Source organism: Melozone crissalis, unplaced genomic scaffold, assembly GCF_028551555.1.
Source record: "Melozone crissalis strain CALT ecotype California unplaced genomic scaffold, PUWL_Pcris_2 ptg000029l_1, whole genome shotgun sequence".
NCBI lineage: Eukaryota > Metazoa > Chordata > Aves > Passeriformes > Passerellidae > Melozone > Melozone crissalis.
Genome location: NW_026535807.1, coordinates 13,612,932 through 13,632,598, shown reverse-complemented (window position 1 = coordinate 13,632,598; position 19,667 = coordinate 13,612,932). Strand labels below are relative to the sequence as shown.

At 42.4% G+C, this 19,667-nt stretch overlaps 2 protein-coding genes across 3 annotated transcripts; both read right to left on the bottom strand.

Moving 5' to 3' along the window:
• Positions 1-5,663: 5,663 nt before the first annotated feature.
• ACTR8 (actin related protein 8) lies at positions 5,664-14,152 on the bottom strand. Its single transcript, XM_054280915.1, has 13 exons — positions 13,977-14,152; positions 13,634-13,804; positions 12,682-12,792; positions 12,312-12,416; positions 11,475-11,648; positions 10,860-10,953; positions 9,937-10,069; positions 9,451-9,604; positions 8,819-8,914; positions 8,125-8,265; positions 7,464-7,728; positions 7,005-7,168; positions 5,664-6,347 (listed from the first exon to the last, which is right to left on the bottom strand). The coding sequence occupies exons 1-13, from the start codon at positions 14,097-14,099 to the stop codon at positions 6,204-6,206; spliced, it is 1,875 nt and encodes a 624-aa protein (XP_054136890.1). The 5' UTR covers positions 14,100-14,152; the 3' UTR covers positions 5,664-6,203.
• Positions 14,153-16,645: 2,493 nt separating this feature from the next.
• On the bottom strand, positions 16,646-18,860 carry SELENOK (selenoprotein K). Of its 2 annotated transcripts, none has more exons than XM_054281047.1 (4): positions 18,815-18,860; positions 18,197-18,287; positions 17,335-17,415; positions 16,646-16,742 (listed from the first exon to the last, which is right to left on the bottom strand). In XM_054281047.1, exons 1-4 carry the CDS (start codon positions 18,831-18,833, stop codon positions 16,646-16,648), a joined length of 288 nt encoding a protein of 95 aa, XP_054137022.1. In that variant the 5' UTR covers positions 18,834-18,860. The 2 variants fall into 2 exon arrangements, with proteins under 2 accessions (XP_054137022.1, XP_054137023.1); XM_054281048.1 differs by having other exon boundaries at positions 16,655-16,742.
• Between the last annotated feature and the right edge of the window lie 807 nt (positions 18,861-19,667).

The following is a 19,667-nucleotide window of genomic DNA, read 5'->3' as shown; positions in this document are numbered from 1 at the left end:
TGGAAATGATGAGTATGCTCACTGCACATTCTGCCAGAGAGTGTCTCCACAGAACAAATGTGTAAAAAACTCATTTCCAGCTATCCCTAAGGTGAAAACTGCTGGATTTGCAGGTGTCTCCTAACACAGGGAAAGGCAAGATCTGTTCATCTGTGCCTTTCTACCTTGCTACTTAAACCCAGATTCTGCAAGAATACTCTGGGTACAGTTACAATTTAATGCCACCAGCTCCTTAGGCTGAGTAAGAATGGCAAGTGTTTTACTTTCAGAGCAGCCTGTGAGCGCTGCAAGTACCGCAGGTTCAGCTCTGTGTTGCACTGCTTTGGGCACAGGGACTCAGTGGTACATTTTCTGTGTTACAGGTCCTGGCCAGCCTGAAGGGTTTCTCCTGCTCCCTCCCCCTGAAACCATTCCTTTTGGTCTAAACAATTAGTGAAGTGAAGTGTTCTTGGACTGTAAGTAATATTTCTCCCTGGCCTATGACTTCAGTCTAAGGTGTTGTCCTGCATTCTAGAGACAGCAACTTATCCAGAGTCCACTACACTTATCTCTTCCAGCACTGCCCAGCTGAGAGAGATAAACAAGAATTCTCCTGAAATACGTTGAACCTTCTGTAACAAAATTAGGTGTAAATTGCTGCTAAATGTTAAAAACTTTCCATGCACAATTACAATTTTATACACATTAATTTGCAAAAGTATGTTCCTTTACTCTTGAGAAACAGATTGGAAGAAGCATAACTCTCAAACTTTTCTTAGAAAAACTTGTAGTAAACTTGTTTGAGGCTGTACAAACCCCAAAACTTCTGAATGAACAACCAACCATGGATAACAATTTGTTCTGTAAAGAAAAAAAAAAAAAAAAGATGCTGGGGATGTCTCTGAGCCTAAAGTTCACACAGCTGATTCTCCTCACATGGATAACTTGAAATTGTTCCCAGCTGGAGATGGGGATGTGTCAGGGTTTTTTTTGCAGGTGAAGTCTATTAAAGGATTCTTTCTTGAAGAAAAAGGTTTATCAGCTTCTTGTGATGCAGCAGAGGATGCAAAGGTAGGGAGGTTTTTATTTGTTTTGGTTGTGAGGAAGAGGGTTATGGTTTTGCAATACCTGTGTTTAACCTGCAGGACTGGGGGGACACAGGACTTTATTGATCCAGGAGCACTGCTTTGGTGGGGGAGTTGGTAGAATAGGGGCCTGGGCCCTTATAATCTGGAAAAGACAGACACTCTGTCCCAATAGGGAACTATAGTTTTGTGGCTAACTCTTCTAAATGTTGCAGCAGTTTTCTTCGCATTTTGTTGTTATTTTACTTCAAATGGAACAGGACTGGCAGAACAACACGTGAGAGAATTTTTGTCTTGCAGAGAGAGCTGGGAGTAAAATCAGTCAGCAGTGTCCTGGCCATAACAGTGAAGTGACTTTGGCAGTCAGTGTGTAGATGATTCACAAACCTTGGTGCTTTTGAGTTCTGAAGTGCAGAGGTCAAAAATTAAGTCAGTCTGATTTGATATAAATCTAGCACACTTGTTTTGATAGAATGGATTAAAACACTAGTTTTAATGGAATAAAATACTAGTTTCAGTGCACAATTCTTTTTGCCACATTGATTCACACCCACTCTCTTCTTTCAGTGGTCCCTTTGCAAGAGCACTATCCTAACCTCATTTCTTCTAAACTGATCCTGAAACAAAAAGGAGAGTGAAACAAAAAGGAGAGTGCCTGGGACACTTACTCCCTGTTCTGTTGACAGAGGAGGAACAAGAACATTCTCTCTGGCAGATGGAAATCATGACCCTCTCCCAGAGATGTTCACAGCACAGACAACACATAATGTAGCGGAGCAATGGGGCTTTGTCAAGATGTTAACCCTTCATGTTACCACCGAGTGCTGTCAGGCCTGACTGTGCAGGGCAGGAGGAAGAGCTCCGCAGGCTAAAGCAGATCTTGTTTTTTCTTTCTTTGTTTTTCCCTGCTGCAGGCAGTGTAACAGGTTTAAATGTATCTGCTGCAGAATGTTTCGGACTAACTTTCCCTTCATTCCTGCTAGGAAGAAAGTTCATTCACTTTCAAAAACATCGTGGTGAGTTTCATTTCCAGGGCTGGAAGAGTTTAAGCCGACTTACCTCGCCGCTTCCTCCTCCGCACAAGCGTCTGTGGGCTCCGGCGGCTCCGGGCTGCCCGCGACCCCGCTATGGGGCTCCCGAACCGGACCGGGACCGCGGCGGCTCCCGAGCAGGAGGGAGATGGGTCCGTCCCGGTCCCGTCCGCAGGTCAGGGCACCCACAGGCCGCGTCTGTCCCAGCCCGGGGAGGCCGCTGGGGTGCGGGGGCTGCCGCCGACCCTCGGAGACGGCCCAGCGCGGCGGGCGGAGCGCGGGGAGGTCCCTGCAGCGCGGGGGCCCGGGCGGGAGAGTCCGCGGGGAGGCCGGGCAGGAGCGCGGCTGGGACTTCCCCCGGAACGCACCCTTTGGCCGCTGTGCGGGCTGTGCAGGAGCGGAAAGCGCCCCGAGGGGCAGCGGGCGAAGTGCTCGGCCTCGCCCATTCCGCCCGAGTCCCCGGGCGGCTGCGCTGCCCCGCCGGGACTGGGCTGCCAGCTCCGCCAGGTACTCGCGGTACAGGGCTGCCAGCTCTGCCAGTGCCACCGGGATGGGGCTGCCAGGTTCCCCGGGACGGGGCTGCCAGCTTTCCCCGGGACAGGGCTGATAGCTCCGCCAGTGCCCCCGGGACAGGGCTGGCAGCTTTCCCCGGGATAAGGTTGATAGCTCCGCCAGCTTTCCCCGGGACAGGGCTGCCAGCTTTCCCCGGGACAGGGCTGATGGCTCCGCCAGTGCCCCCGGGACAGGGCTGGCAGCTCCCCCGAGGAGCTCCGGGGCGCGGGGCAGACCCAGCCCCGCGCAGAGGCGACCTCACCCCGCTCCTTCCCGGAGCGCTCCAAGTTTTTCACCCCGCTCTTAGCGGGGCAGGAAAAACCGTTTTTCGTTTCGCTGCGAAAAAGCTTTCAGTGGGAGCGCTGGGAGCTGCAAGGCGGCTGGGGATGACACCCCGGGTGTCCCCGCTCCGTGCCCGTGCCCCGCTCCGGCCCGGCGCTGACAGGAGATATCTCTGTATGGAGGAGCGCTGGGCGCAGTGCTCGAAGGCAGCCCCTGAAAGTTGAGTTGAAACTTGCAGTTGAAGGCTTTAATTGCGATCCTTACCTATGCAATGCCTTTAATTAATTGCGATCCTTACCTGTGCAATGCGTGCTCCCAGGAGAAAGCCTTGGTTAAAGTGAGAGCAGCAAACGCGCTGTCCCGCCGGGCCTGCCTGTGCTGGCTGATTCGTTACCTCAGCAGTGACGATGTTCGGGTTTGGTTATAGCACTGAAAAGTGTGTGTTCAATCATAATTCTAAACAGTTTCCCGCTGGGTAGGAAGAAGAACTAGTAATTCCACAATAGAACTCGGATAAGTTACTTCTCTACTGGCTTTGTCCACTGAATATCTTCAGTATATGCTAATGCAGTGCATTCTCATTGTAGGCAAAACTGCATTAAAATGTGCTGGTAATGAGAGTATCTCAAATTCCCTGAGAAGTGGCCAGGGATTGGTATTGTGGGAAGAGGCAGTACCACTCTGGGAGGGTTATCTCGGGGGTCTTGTTTACCCTTTCAGAACAAAGCTGATATAATGAAGACAAACCAAGATTATTGTGACATCTTGTACTTTTTCCTGACATCATTTAAGGACAATGGACTTTGCTGCAATATCTTTGATGTTGCTTCTAGATGCTGGGTTTTTTTCCATGTCCTTCCTTACCATTCATCTCAGAACGTATTGAACCATTATTAATTTTCTAGCTTAATTACTTGTTCATGTTTTTGTTAATAGATAAGTAGATAATGGACAGTCTCTGGGTGATTGGTTATCCACACTCAAGCACCACATTCCAAACTTCTGAATAATTATTCATTAACGGAAAAGAGTAATTGTTCCCTGTGGAACTGTGAGTAAACGTGTACTTGATATAAGTGGTCTTTAATCTTTGCAGTGATTAAGAATTCTTGAAACCAAACTGATGTGTGCTTGCAGTGCTGGAAAAGTTTTGTACACTTTCAATGCTGTTATTTGGTAAGGAAATAAAAAGTCTATAGAAAACATGCACTAAATATGTATAACAGTATAGAAGTTTCATGAAGTAACAGAGGCATTTCAGCAGTTAAATACGGGTAGATGTAGAGCACAAGATTCTAAGTTCATTGTTTGGAATGTGAAAAAATAGAGGAGCTTCCACTTCATTGTAAGGGCTCCTGCAGGTATCCACTATTTCACTGGTTTGCAGGCTAGAAATTGGTGATCTCACCCCTTTGTTACCAACTGAATCATACACCTGGCCTTTAAACAGATTTTTGAGACTTCTGTGCAGGTGAATTTGCCGGTTTTTAATGCATGGATACCTGAATATTTATCATTCTCAAGTCAGTATTCACTGCAAACTAAGCTGAAACTACTCATTGTTTCCTGTTGCAATATTTATCAGGTATATTCAGTAGATTTTCCCCGGGATGTTTGCAAAGATCTGGGAAAAATAAATGTTTTGGCTATACAGATGTTTGGATGTTAAAATCCTGTCAAGAAGCAGATGATTTTGGTCTTAGGCGACTTGATTATACTGGCATTGGCAAATTCTGCCTTTCACCTTCCTCCTAAGTTTTATGCTCATTAGAGTAATGCTGCACTTCAGGAATTTGTTTTTTTGTAGTTCTTACTCAGGGTAAAACTCTAAACAAAAAGGAAGAGAGGAGATGATGACTGATGAGACCTCAGGTTGCAGGGGGAGGTACATTCCAGTGACATGGGAGGAATTGGCAGAGAGCAGACTCAGACTGATATGCCTTGTTTCTTTCAAAGTAGGGAAGAAAATGAAATAAATTAAGTAATGTAATCAACAACTCTAATATTGATGATGAATAATTTTGCATTGCATTTTAGCACACTTTCACTGTAGGGACATTGGAAATTATAATTTCAGTAAATCTGTGTGCATTTCTCTAAATTCTATTAATATACACATAAACAAATGCACACATACCAAATATTGGTATTATGATAACTGATGATAGCTTTTAAAGACTTGTTTCAAAGTGATTTTTTTCTCTTTTAGAGCTCCTCACAATCCATTCATCTGGAGGATGTGAGTGATTTCTCCTTGCTGCTTTACTTGTGACTGTGTCTCATTGCCATCTCAGACAGAGGTAAGAGTTCTCACCTTCCGGAGCTTTTGTATTCTGTAGTTTTGCTGCAAGCATCCTTTTAGATAAGGTCATATGAATGACACTGCCTTTTAGGTATTACTGCAACAGGAATGCTCTCAAGTTTGTTCAGGGAGCTCCAGTTCCAGCATTTCAGTTCAAACCAGTCCTGTGGTTTTGAAGGCAGCTGCCCAACCAAATCAGGTCGGGTTGGTGTTGCAGGGTGCTTGAGGAGTGCAGCCTCACTGCCCTCAGGTGGAATGAACTGGAAGATGTGCTGGCTGTATAAAACTGCAGCTTGGTCTTTTGAGTGTATTATATTGATTTTTGTAAAATAAGGAAAAAAGTGGACTCTAGATAATGAAAAACTAAGAAGTTTTGATGATAAGTACAGGGCAAGAAAAAAATAGTGACTTCCAAATTCTTTGTTTTTCCACTGAATAAAATAATTTATTACATAAGTAAAATACAAACAGTGACTGTAGTTTTAGTTCTTCATTTCACTTTTACCCTAATGATCACTTATATAACAATTTCATCTCCTGGTAACATTAGAGTAGCAATCAGAATATTACATTAAACCCACAGCTGAACTCTTCAAATGTTGCTTCTGTGTACATGTTTCTGGAATGAATCTTGGCTTAACATCTCTCACATGAGTTCCTACACTGTGCAATTTTAATATACATTACCTGTATAATATAAATATAGTTACTCTGGAGATGACAGTGGTACTCTGTATGCAGAATTCAATGCATACAATTTAAAAGACAAAGGGTAGCTGAAGTCAAATGAATTCAGTAAGTCTTTTGGTATTTTACAACATATCCAGAAAAATTTCAGTTGAAGTTAATATTAATAAAATACAAAAAATATGTTATCAGCTGAAGATCAATTCATGTGCACTGGGAAAAAAGGGCATTTGGGGAAAGGAATCTTCAGTGAAGTTTCCACAGGTTCCTCTGTAAGCCCCTCCTTTACCACACAAAGGCAGCTCGCTCCCGCAGCATCCTGACCCCGAAGCGCTGCCACTCCCTCTGGTATATCCACAGCTCCTGGGTTGTGTCCAGACAGGCCAGAACTGCCCCTCCTTTCCAGGCTATTAAACGTGGATCCATATCCTAAATTCAAAACACACATTGCACACAGTCAGTGGTCTCATTCTGCATCATTCTCCAAAGCTGTATCCTATTTTCCAACACTATTCACTGGTTAGAATCTGATGGGGTAGGGGCAAAGTTTTTCAGTATTATCCAGGAAAGAGCAGTGGGATAAAAATATTTAAATGATATTCAAAATGCTTTGAGAAGTCACTTTGTTTTAAGATGCTTTCTAAGCACATAATGAAAATCTTCCCTTCAGTAGTGGAGGCTCTGAAATAGATGGAAGTATATTTACAAGTTTTGCCTGATTTATGCCAAATGAAAATTAATCTCAATGTCTATTTTTCTATTATCTTTATAGTACTAAAATATAAAAAAATCCCAATTTCTTGCTGAGGAGACAGGTTACCTTCATGGGCCAGTACTAACTGCTTCTTTAAGAATAGGGCCTTGAGCTAATAAACACTTCAGTGATCTGTACCAGTCACACTCTTGCTATGTTTCTAACTCCCTGTCTCTAACCAGCCAGTTCCATTGTTAAAGTTGGGTGAAAGCTGCCCTATATCTCAGATATTCAACTACTCAGGGATTTTAAAATAATTTTTTCCTTTTAACCTTTCAAAGATTTCAACCAATCATAGTTTACTAACTACTTAGCTATGAGTTAACAGTTACCTTAGGCCTTGTGATGACCTCAACATTTTCAACAACTCTTCTGAAAGAAGGTGGCATTTTGTTGAGAATTCGGTGTTGAAGGAACTCTTGAGCTTTATGAAACATAAGGCCTCCTCCTACTACTAAGATGGAGCTGTACATCTTCTTTTTTGTATCATCAGATGCTGGAATGAAAGAATATATAGAAATAGATCTGGTTTTGAAGTTATTATGGCCTGTATTACAATTAATTTAGTGCAAGTAAAACCAGATAGAAACTGATGTTTGCTTTTAACATTCTTTTTCTATTCCTTGGATACATAGCTAAAGAAACATCAACAGAGATGCAAGCATAAGAAACAGTGTAGCTACTCTGCAGACTGTAAAACCTAGGGACACATCTTTCTTTGGTGAAAAACAGGAGTTACATAAATCCACCCTGAGGTCTGTTTCACAGACTGGTACAAATGTAATTCTTACCACAGCAGTCGATACTATGAAGGATGGCTTTGTCCAGGCCCAAGGCTTTGCCTTCAAACTGGGAAATAGCAGTTTTCCTGGACATGTGTGCAGTTAAAGGCTCCTCTGAATCATTGCCAGGTATCATACAGTCACCCTGGGAAGAGCCCAGCTCCACTTCTTGTGGGTAGATCCTCTCTGAAATGTCTGAGGATTGGCCTCTCAATTCTCCCTCAAAGGCACCAGGCTTTGACATGGATTTTCTGTCAGCTGTAGCTTTTGCAGACTTAAAAATGAGAAAACAAAAATGCAAAAAGGTCACAGAACAGTACCAAGACTTAACTAAGCACCATTGTACTTCCCTTCACCTTTTTGCACAGTAAGGTTAAGCCCTATGTTATTCCCTCATCTAATTTTCATTTTAATCCTCGTGTTCTAAGTAAGGGCTTATTTTGAACTCCATCTGATTGCTCAATCCCATAAGAGAGGGACTCCTTCTTAGACTTTAAAAATGCACACTTTAATTGAAAAATTGTTTAGGCATCTGCAACTACTTTAAATTTATTCTTTAATACTTCTGACCAAGGTTACAAACTCTGGTTTCTGAGATAAGCTAATGAGTCTTCATTTAATTCCCCAATTAAATGATAGTTCATGAAAAATAAAACCAGCAATCACACACCTGCTCCTGCTTACTTTGTGTGGCCAGCAGATAATGTTCATCATGAGGATCCTCAGGATCACCTTGTGACCTGTGCTGCAAAATTGTCATTTTTTGTCCAACAATTCCAAAAGTTGCTGGATAAAACAGAGCCATGGGTGCCTGAAGAGAGATTTGGCATGATTTTACTACAATATTCCTTCTTATGGCATTTACTACAGAAAAAAGCAATGTCTTGTTCTATTTTTCTCACAATTCAAAATTAAATAGAGGTGTTTTTTTTTTTCAGGTAGTCTCTAAAATACTAAAGTGTCTTCTGTTTTTTATAATTAAAATATATCCCAATAAATACACAAGTTTCTTTACAGATTTAGCATTGTATGATCAACAAGTACTCAAATGTCATTTATGACAAAATTAGACTATTCAATGGTGAACTGAAAAATTTGCAAAATTAACATTAATGCTTTGCACTTGAAGGATAATTATCATATTTAGATGAAGTAACAACAATTGTGGCTAAAGCTACTTAGAAAGTCTTGTGCATCCACCAGTTCTGCATTAGGCCCACCCATCCATATAGGAATTAATTTTTTCTACAAGCACAGTTTAACAAAAATCCATAAATAACATGGTCTTAGTAGCACTAGACTGATACAAATTGAGGCTCTGAGTCTGAATGCTGATTATGTTTGTAATTTAATTCAAAAATCACCTGTAATTTTTCATCCCCTAATCGGAACTGGTACAATAAAGCTGGAGAGTCCGGATGCCGAATTTGGAACTCGTGATCTTGTAATCCAGAAATATCCTAAGGTAAAAACAATGGACACAAAAAAAAGGTATCTTTTATTTCTATCATGCTGGGTAATCTATTTAGCTACAGAAAATAGCTCAAAGTAACAAAACTATCTTCTAACAATTGACTTTATTTACCTATTCTTGAGTTTTTTAAAGTCTTTTCCATGTAGTATGATGTGCCAGACAGCTTTCTACATGCCTAAGCCTCTGCAATGAGGGTTTTGCAGGAAAAAGAGACCTGCTGGCAGATCTTACAGAACTGAAGTTGAAAACCAGCAAGTATGCAACTATTATCAGCTTCTTTCAGCAATAAGAACAAAGAAATTATCTTTCTAAGGGTTAGGATTCCTTTCAGCTAGATGAAAAATAAACCAAGTTATAAACATTTCAAGTCTAAAGCTTCTACAGCTTTTGCCAGTATTTTCCTGAGTAAAATATTTAAAATTAACTTGAACTCACAAAAAGGATCTCCAGAGTAACATGCTGTAAAAGAAAAAATAATTAATGGGATATAATAAGGGGCAAATAAGATTTGCCCCTTCTCACCTGATCTAGATGACAAAATGTCTCCTTTAGGTGCTGGAGCAGCAGGCAGTCCAACTTATTAGTTAACTGGCAGTCTCTGTATGGGAATCCTGCTCGTTGCATAAGCCAATAAAAACACCTTGACACATCAGATCCTCCATATGCAAGGCACAGCCTAAAGCACAGAGAAGAAAGAGATCTTTTTATGTAGTTGCTGAAATACTGGCTGACTGCAGCAATAGGGAGAAGAATGCTAGGAACATTTTAGACATGTTGGAATCATGACTTCCACAGTTTGCAGAACACAGTATTGGTTCTGATCAGTTCTGCCTGTTTTCTTCTTTTAAAGATAATTCTTTAAGGTTTATATTGTAACAGTTGTCTCTGTTAAATGCCTTAGAGCAAGAAAACCCCAATATTTACATAAATTTTGTCTCCTTTAAAAAGTCCAATCTTTGGTAAGCAAGTAAGTCCATGAGTCTAATAATTCTGCACACTCTGAGGTACCTGGTATTGCGATGGGAAACACCATCTTCTACACAGCAAACACTTGTCTTCTGATCTCCCACATCTACAATGCAGGCACTGCTTAAACCACTCCCAAAGGTAGCACAGACAGACTCCTGGTGTACAATAATTCCTAGTAACGTGAGAAAAAATTGTATTAAATTTATGCCAAACTTTACAGTCACACTGCTGACATTTAAAGGACATTTTATGTATTTTCAAGATCTACAAATAGCCTGACTGAAAGCCTGTATATTTAGTGAAGATGGGGTGGGGGTACTTAAGAGATTTTTTTTTTTAATAAGGCTTTAAAAGTCCTGAAAAGAAGCTAAAGAAGCAGGGTCAAATGATTCTTTTTCTACAAAATTAAAGGTATTGTCTCCAAATTGCAATTATTTTTTAAATCTGGTTGTGGAGGGTCTTGGCTACTAGATGTACATGAAGTGCTTTCCTAATTTTTTTCTGGTTTTAATCAAATAGCATTATTAGCATTTCAGACATGGTCTTTAAGTAGTTCTGAAATAAGATCCAATTTGACCCTCTGTTTTCCCTACAATCCACCTCTACAGAGTACATTTGTGTCACAAGCCCAGACTTATTAAACGTGGGAAGTACCAGAGATTCCAGTCTGTCCTTCTAGACAGTCATGCATTTTAGAAATATTTAAGAAAACAGATTGCTGCTGCTTTTACCTCAGCTGAATGAGAAACCCACAGCTGGAATGCATAACAGTAAACCAAAAACTTGTTTCAATATTAGCCAACCATTTTGCCCCTTTAAAAGAGACAGCAGTTACATGATTGGCAAAAGATGAGAGTGCTAGTCCCAGCTAACCTGAGACTGATGTGCAAAAATATGCCTTAAAAGAAAAAAAAATCCTTATGCAATTAATCATTAAGTACTTGCTTCATTATGGTTTTTACCTGAGAAGCCCATCTTCATTAGGATCATATTTACCAGTTCTTTCACATGTTGTTTATTATAGATGTCTGGAATTAGTAAAATGCATCTGTAGTACTGAAGACAAGAAAAGTAAATTAAAGCCAGCTCTCAAATAAAATTTGATATACAACTTATTTTAAAAATAAATCAAAATTTTAGGAAAGGGGAAGGTTTTCAATACTTTAAAAAACATGCTCTTAAGTAAGTGCCAAGAGTCTATAGCCCTTAAAATGTTTAAAATACATAAGGCATGAGACAAACTTGCCAAGGATAAGTAATTATACAAGTATTAGGCAGCCCTTCCCCAGGTGCCTCCTTTACAGCCAACAAAAAAAAACCAAACAAAGACTAAGACTGAAGTGTCTAAAATGGGATTTCTATACATCCTTGTTAAAGGTTCTATCAACAGCTTTTGTCTTAAAGACATGGACAAAATTCCAGATGAAGTCTTGGGAACTCACCAGCAGAAAGAAGGTATTTATTAAGGAAAGCACCAGTAAGAGGCTACCAATACCAGCAAGTTGCTTCCCTTTTACAATAACACTCAGAGAAGTGGATACAGCCCACACCACAAAAATGTGCTGTTCACAGCTCACCTTTAGGTCTTTCAGGGGTATTTCCAGGTATTTTTGTATTGCATGTGACCATATAACTTCCAGGTCTGCCAGTACTGCAGTGAGGGAGCCACCAGGTCCTGGGTGGAGATTCAGCTGCCCCCTTCTAATGGGCCAGTGTATGTTGTAAGAATCTAATGGATTAACATACAGGGCCTGAAAATGAGAGATTACATCCTGGGCATTATTTTTCCCAAAAAAAAAAAAAGTAACAAAATGAGTAACAACTGGGAAGAAAAGTATTTCAGAAGCACATACAAGACATTGCAGAGCTCAGACTGATGTAACAGCAATGCAGGAGGTTTCTTTGTAACAGGGCTTTGATAATAAACCATTAAAATAAAAAAGACAACAAATACGTAATCTAAATTGTTTGAATTTTGAATGTTTTTGCCCACAGACATCTAGTGAATATAAAGGTATATTTTTCCACTACCTCATATTAGAAACTAAAATAATTTAAACACTTTGAAGCCCACAAATATCAAGTTACTCAGCAGCAATTCCATGTAGTGATACTTTTATCAGTTTCTTGCCTTTTCTCTGAATTATGCCATATGGGTAAAGTTCTCACCTATTCCCTGCAAAACCACTGATTTATAGCAGCAAAGGATCCAAGATACTTGTTAAGCAAATAGGGGAATGCTCTTGTCTTGCTGAATGATAAAAAATACTCAGTTTCTCCACAGTGAAGTTTCTCAGTTTTGCTTGGTTAGCTTTACACATCTTTCAGTACATACTAACTTATAGCAGACTGCAACTAATCCATAACTGCATTAAAACACACAAAGCCTCACTGAGTAGGAAAATCAATCTTACCTCTTCTCCCACCAAAAACTCAGGGTGATTTGATGTGTTTGTCCACTTGGCCCCAGAGCTGTGATCCAATATGGCAGGCCTCATCTGTCTGTTGTAGGACCTGGCCTGAAATGTAACCAAACCAAATCCTCTTGATAAATATTTCACCAGTCATTTTTTGCGCATGGAAGAAAAATGAGATACCCCTTTGAACCCAGCCCTTATAATATACTTATAATATAAATTTTCTCATGTTTTCAGAGTTAGGTAGCACAATAACACTTATCCATATTTGGTCTAGAAAGGGTATTAATTTTTGTCCACTGAAGCATAGCATCTCACCCAAGGACTGTGTAAATGAACAATTTAATAAGACCTCAGAATGAGTTACCTGATCAGGTGACACCGGAATGCGCCTTGCTCCATTCGACATCTTTTTGGACCATATTGCTTGGTCCACCATTTTAAGGCCATTTTGTCTCTGCTCAGTACTTTCAGGTTTCTAAGGAAAAACCCCAAATATGCAATGTAAATACTTTCAAACCACGTCTGTATACTGGTAGTACTGAAGCTATTAGGAAACAATGAAACCATTACTGATTAAATTTAGATAATTGACAGAAATGTACAGAAAAATACAGATGATGTACAGAAAGGACAGATGTTTGTACAATTCAAAATGGACTTATGCTCATTTTTAAATAAACTATTTTTTATATTAGAGCTCCCAACACCTATTCAAGACAACTAGAATCTTTTAACTGCTTTTAGTGGCCACTGGACTTCATCTCTAGTGATGAGATCAGGCTATTATCTACTTAACTACAGACATATGAAGTAGGAGCAAAAATGTTTAAACAGATCTCAATTATTTAATGGTGAGGTTTACTATTAGAGAGGTTAGTTCTAAATTTTACAGATTCAGATTATTACATATGTCTTTTGACCAGGCTGGACTAAAATGACTTGCTGTGTTACCCAAGTCACTAGTAACCAACACATTCGAATCCCACAGCTGGCATTCCAGCAGAAGAAATACTGACTGTGGTACCAGACTTTAGCACAGGGAAATCAACATGTACAAACCCTCAACCTATCAATTCCTCGGGTTTAGTTCATTGCAAACGAATCAAATAAAACGCAAACACAGACTGGTCCAAGCCTACTGACTTCAGTAGGTGGCACCTACAGTCCTTAAAGGGGTGAAACACAAGTTTGACAGGAGATGAACTCTCTTCTGGAAAACCATGAAGGATGAAGGGCACACATGCACCACACAACAAACCAAACCGCCGCAGAACGGGCGGTGGGCAGGCGGGTTCCGGCGAGGCGGGGCCGCTTACATTGAGGCCGTCCCTGAGGAGCCAGCTGTCCCTGTAGGCCGCCTGGCCCGGCTGCTTGTGCCGCCGCGCGATCACGTGCGGGATGCCCGCGGGCAGCGTGTCCGTGGCCCGCCCGAGCCGCAGGGTGGTGGAGCCGGGGTGGATCACCACGATGAAGTTGCTCTGTATTTGCTGCAAGCGGCACAACGAGCACGGAATCAGAGCGAGGCCCCCGGACCACCTGGAGCCCTCCCGGCGCTCCCACACCCCCTTCCGCAGGCCTTTAAAAGGCCGAGCCCGGGCCGGGCCCGCCCCAGCGGGGAGGGAGCAGCGCCCGGTAGCCGCCGCTCGGCTCCGGCCTCACCTCCTGCAGCGACTCGGGCACGGCGGCGGGGACGATGGGCCGCTTCACGCCGCGCTGCTCGCGTTCCCGGTCGCGCTCCTTGTCCTTGCCGTTCTCCGCCTCGCCTTTCTCCGCCTGGGTCATGCTCCGGCCGGGCGGAAGCCGCGTCTGCCCGGCCCGAGCGGCGCCGAGCCCGGCGCGGGGCGGAAGCGGACGGGCCCAGGCCGGGCACCGCCCCCCAGCAGGTACCGGGAGGGGCCTCGGGGTCTGGGCCCTGCCTGGGATGGCCCCGCTTGGAGCGGAGCGCGGAGCTCCGGGCCCGGTGCTGAGGGGCCGGCTGCGGCACGGGGAGCCTGGGGAGCAGCCCCAAGCTGCCGTGGGTCTGGCGGAGCACCGGCCACACGCTCTCAGCTGGGCTGGTGGTGCTGGAGGGGCTGCAGGAGGGGCATACGGCCCTCCAACAGCTTAAAATATTCTGCACAAAGGCTGTAGTACAGCTGGTGTGCGTGGTACAGCTGTAAGGACTAACCATGTAAGGGTCTCCCTGTTTGTGGGCAGCGAGCTCCTTTATAAAACTGTGCAGAGAGGATGTTTGGCTGGAGCTGGGGGAGATGTGGTTTTTAAAGGCTCAAAGTTAGTGTTACACAGCCGAGTCTAAGAGGGATTTTGTGTTAGGTAGGAGTGGTATCTGCTGGCTTGTTAATTGAGGGGCATTGTTGATTAATCTCCCGCTAAGGACTGTTAAGGAATACATTCAGTGCAATAACAATAAGAAACTCCCATCCTGAAAAGGGGAATATCAGATAAAAGATAGTTACTATTTGAAAGACAATAACTACTCTGGGATAGCTGTCAGTATTTGAGTTGACCTCTTTTTTTGTTCATGTTATAACAACACCTAATTTTATTGTAAAAAAACCCCTAAATTTGTACAGTAAATGTTTTTACATGTTTCAGTAAGTTTATAGTGGAGAATGAAGCTCTTTCAAGAAGTGTTTCTGTTATAAAAACCATTATGGACCTTAGTGAAGCAAGGGTTGTAAAACAAAGTAATTTGTTAACTGCATTTTTGAAGTGCTTTTACAGTATCATTAATAGAAGGAAAATACAGCAAAGTAGAGAGTATTTTTCCTGAGAGAGTGAGTATTAAAGCTCTTAGGAATTGCTGTTTTGACTCTTGAGGGACCATCTCTATCAACTGTAAATATGTATTTTTTTCTCATCTGAATAGCAGAAGGCATATTGTACTTCAGATTTTTTCAGTTTCTAAAAATGATGAGAAAATCAGCCTTGTGACAAGCCAAATATAATTTACTTACAACTTTGCAACTACAGTAAAATGTTCAGAAACTATACAAAGACTTTAGACAGTAAACATGTATTTAATGAAACTGTGGCTCAGTTACACCGGATCCTTGAGGAAGGAGTTCCCAGCACAACTTCATTGATCTGCTTCTATCACAGAACAGTTTCCAGTCAGGCATACACATCTCCATTTGGTCCAGCACTAAACTCTTCTTTTCATCTGGCTGATGTGTATGCTTGTGCCTGCCTCCTCAGCAGGCGTTTACCTAAAAGATAAAATAGTAACAGTACATTTAAAGAAGCCTTTCTTTGTGAGATAAAATTAAGTAAAAAATTTAAAATTATATTGCTTTTAATTTAGCTAAATGAGACATGCTAAAGACTTGCTAACTTTATTTCTCAGCAGGTTACACATTGCTGTGAGTACCCACAAGCCATCTCCACAGTCTTTGCTGACCTTCTGTCTACTCAACAAGAAAAAAAACCCACAATGTCCCGGGGTTTTTCTCCCACTTGGAAGAAGCTTATCCTTGTTCCAGTGAACTGAAATAGTGGTGTCTGTGTTTCCTGGTATATGAACTTTTTCCTACAAGGTTTACAGGTGTTATCCACCTGCATGGGTTGTTTTTTTTCCTTGTAACTTTTATTATAGTAACAATGAGAGTGACTGATGAAAAACAAGGATTATATACTGAAGTCTTAAAGCAAATAAAACCATACTGTAAATATACTTAGTGTCAGCTGTAACTCCCAGCAGCCAAACTAATTATTAAACAGAATTAAATATCAGGCAGCTGTAAGAAATGTAAAACCTCCTTTAATTTTACCTTTATTTTTAAGCAATTCTGATTTTTACACTTTACTGGAATTCAAGATTGGTACGGCTGTGTCATTGTAATGGGGGAAAACCCCCCATTTTTACTGTCTTGTAACAACTTTATATTTTTCTTTCTTTTCTGTTGAGAAATATCAACTTTAGCCAAAACCCATCATATGTCATATAACTATTAGAAATGCAACAAATCATCATTTTCTAACAATCTGATCTTTAAATTAGCAGTCGAAAAAGATGAGAAGCCATAAATAACTTATCAGCTGTGCTCAAAAATCTTTGCTGCACTTTGTCCATCAACTTCTGTGCAATGAAAAGTGAAAGCCCACCATTCCTAAATCGAAATCCTTTTTAACATCCCTTCCTGCTGCTTTTTCTCCCTTTTACTGGAAGTATCTTTATTTCTTTTATTATTGAATAATTTTGGTTATTTTTCTGTTTTGGTAACTTGTGCAGCAGGAGGACAAAACACTCCATTCTACCTTAACCCTGAATTAACACTGCTATTAAAAAAACCCCAAACCCTGCAAAGCAGGATGCAGCAGATTTGGAATTACCTTCCTCATCCACCTCCAGCCATGGGTGGTGGACTGGGGCCTGCACCCCAGTGATTTATTCGGCCCATCCGACGGCGAGGATTTGCTGGAGGCCTGAAAAGAAAGGAGTTCTCCCTTCATTAAACTTTTCAACTAGAAATACAATAACTGTCTCTAAATGTCAGTAGTGAGAAAGTCTGAATCTCTGAAGTTGAGTTTCACCTGGAAAGCTGTAAGAAAACCCCAACCCCACTATCACAGAAATCCTCTCCTGTTTCATTACTGCTGTGTGATGTGAGAAGGCCACAGAGCACTGATGCTTTTACACAGTCCAACAAAACACTTAGGCTGCAGTGTTCATGGAAATTACACCCCTGTAACAGTGTTCTGCTTTAGGTAATGTAATACAAGAAATGACTGCACTAATGCAAGTCAAATGCTGAGTACAAACATGTCTAAGAAAATAAGATTTTAACAAAGCTATATCCTGTCTCCTAGGCAGGCTTCAGAAATATTTTCAGAGATGTTAGTCTGTCTGTACTGCTATTGCAGCTGTCCAAAGCTGTGTATTGTTACCACTAATAGTGCAGATAACCATTTTAGCCTTCCTGCACAACCCAATTCAATGCAAATCACAACTGTAATCTACTCAGATTCATGTCACTTCACCGAGATAGGGGAAAATGTGTGAATATGAAAAAAATACCCTCTTCCATCATGGTATCCTGAATAGGAGGAAGATGTGTAGCCTCTTCTTCTTAAATCTGGTTGAATAATGCTCTGGAAACTGAAAAATTAACACAAGGGTTAGGTGAATTGATAGCCAGGTACAGTTTTTGAATATTGTGATTGGAAAGAAATGGCCTGAAAAACAGTAAGTAGTGTTCAGGAATGAACAGTGTATCTTCTCATGATCACTGTTGTTTAAATCTTGGCAATTTGTCTCCTACATACGAAACTAAAATCTGAAATAATTCCAAATTACAATGAAGCTTAAACTATAAAATCTAAATTACATTATATATTTTAAATCATAATAATAATAAATTATGTATTAAAAATTATAAAATCTAGTTTCCTTGGTAATATGCAAGAAATGCATAAAGTATAAATTTATAACTGAAATCACTAAGAACTGTTTAAAACATCACATGAACTTTCTGTCTGTTAACTGGCTTTTTTCCAAATTTGTGTTTACTGTGTGATTACTTTTATGTAGTCAGAATCTATTGTCACCAGTAGAAATTCTCCAAACAGCTTAATTATTTGATCAGCTAGTAGATGCTTTTTAACAAAAGTGTATATTTTCTTTTTGCAGTGTCAACATAGATGAAATGTAAGAAAACTCATTTGAACTGCCAATAAGTTATAGTCAGTTCTCATGTGCGTTTTGTTAAGTATACTGTGCTTAACAGACACAACCACATAGTTGTAGTAAAGCATTTATACATATGGAATGGTAGAGAGTAAATATAATATTTTTATTGTTGTGTACTGATAGCACTGTGTAACTTCCACCTATGTCAAATCTAAAATGAAGCTCAGCAAAAGAATTAACTTCTACTTACAACAGAACCACAAAATCTGCTATTGACCAGAAGAAATCTGTTATAGATGACAACCTCCAGGGAGCCCGACTCTGGTTATCCAAAACTTGTCCTGTAACACATCCAGATACAAGAACTGATGTTCAGTGTGTGACACTGAACAGTGCATTACACAAAACCAGATCTGCTAAGTCCAGAGTTTGCAGCTGGGACGGTGAAACTCCTCTTCATGGCAGGGAGTTTCATTTTCCGCAGGTTACTGCCCACGTACGTCAGCTAAAGGATTCAGCACCGCCACAGGGGCTCTCCGTCCAGAAAACCCCCAGACAGCACCAGGCAGAGTCTGATTCCCCGTAAGCGGTTCAAGTGCTCCCGGTGTCTGCAGCACGCACTTGAACTCGTCAAAGTCCCCAAATCCGCTTTAGAAGCAGACCAGGCTCGGCCACAGGCCGCAGGGCAGCGCGGGGTGACGCGACACCGGCAGCTGCCAGACCCTGCCCGGCTGTCCCGGCAGCGGCGGCGCTGGGGGCGGCGCTCCGCGCAGCGCAGCCCCGGTGCCCCCGGTCGGTGCCCAGCCCCCGGCCCGGCCCCCCACCGCTGCGGACACACACCGCGGTGCCCCGGCCCCCGGCCCCTCACCGTTCGAGATGTACACCATGGCTGCCCGCCGGCCCGGCCCGGCCCCGCCCCTGCGCCTGCGCGGCCGCCGCGCGCATGGGCAGCGAGCGGTGACGGCGGCAGCCGCGGAGGAGCGGCCGGGGGGCTTTGGTGGCGCTGGGCTCCGCGTTCCCTCGCCTCAGGGCAAGGGCCTGAGATTAACGGGGTCCCGCTCAGGAATGCCTGTTATCGAGGGGTCCCTTCTGGAATGGTCTGCCTGGGGAGGTGGTGGAGTCACCGTCCCTGGATGTGTTTAAAAAAAGACTGGATGTGGCACTCGGTGCCATGGTTTAGTTGAGGTGTCAGGGAACAGGTTGGACTCGATGATCTTGAAGGTCTCTTCCAACCTTGTGATTCTGTGATTCTGTCAGCAGCCCTGTTACTAACGAGTTTTCCCTCGGCATCCTGGATAACGAGGGGTCCCCCTGAGCAGCCGCTGTTATTAACCAGGCTCCTCCCAGTGCCCCTGGTAACGAGGGGTCTCCTCACAGTCCCGATACCGGAACCCCTCAGCAGCCGCTGTTATTAACGAGGGGTTCCCTCACATCCCCGGTACCGGGACCCTCAGCAGCCGCTGTTATTAACGAGAGATCCCCTCACAGCCCCAGTACCGGGACCCCTCGGCAGCCGCGGCGGGGCCGGCCTGAGGCGGGCGGTGCTCAGGGAACGGCTCCTCCTCCGAGGAGGGCGGGTCTGGTTAAATTATTTATTAAATAAATAATATTATTATATAAATGATATTATTATTTATTAAATAAAATAAATAATAATTTATCATTCCAGTGCTGTTGGAGCTTCTCTGTCGCGTTTAGGATAGTAACGGGAGTTGGAATAG

Excerpts from the sequence above, each read along its gene's own strand:
- ACTR8 (XM_054280915.1), bottom strand. The coding sequence starts at position 14,099 with ATGACCCAGGCGGAGAAAGGCGAGGCGGAGAACGGCAAGGACAAGGAG. Across the intron at positions 10,954-11,474 it reads TACCCCTGAAAGACCTAAAG|TACTACAGATGCATTTTACT; the intron begins GTGAGCTGTGAA and ends TCTTGTCTTCAG. Across the intron at positions 6,348-7,004 it reads AGGTCATCACAAGGCCTAAG|GATATGGATCCACGTTTAAT; the intron begins GTAACTGTTAAC and ends TTTTGAATTTAG.
- SELENOK (XM_054281048.1), bottom strand. Across the intron at positions 17,416-18,196 it reads GCAGATTTTGTGGTTCTGTT|TTTCCAGAGCATTATTCAAC; the intron begins GTAAGTAGAAGT and ends TTAATTTTTCAG. Across the intron at positions 16,743-17,334 it reads GGATACCATGATGGAAGAGG|GCCTCCAGCAAATCCTCGCC; the intron begins GTATTTTTTTCA and ends CTTTCTTTTCAG.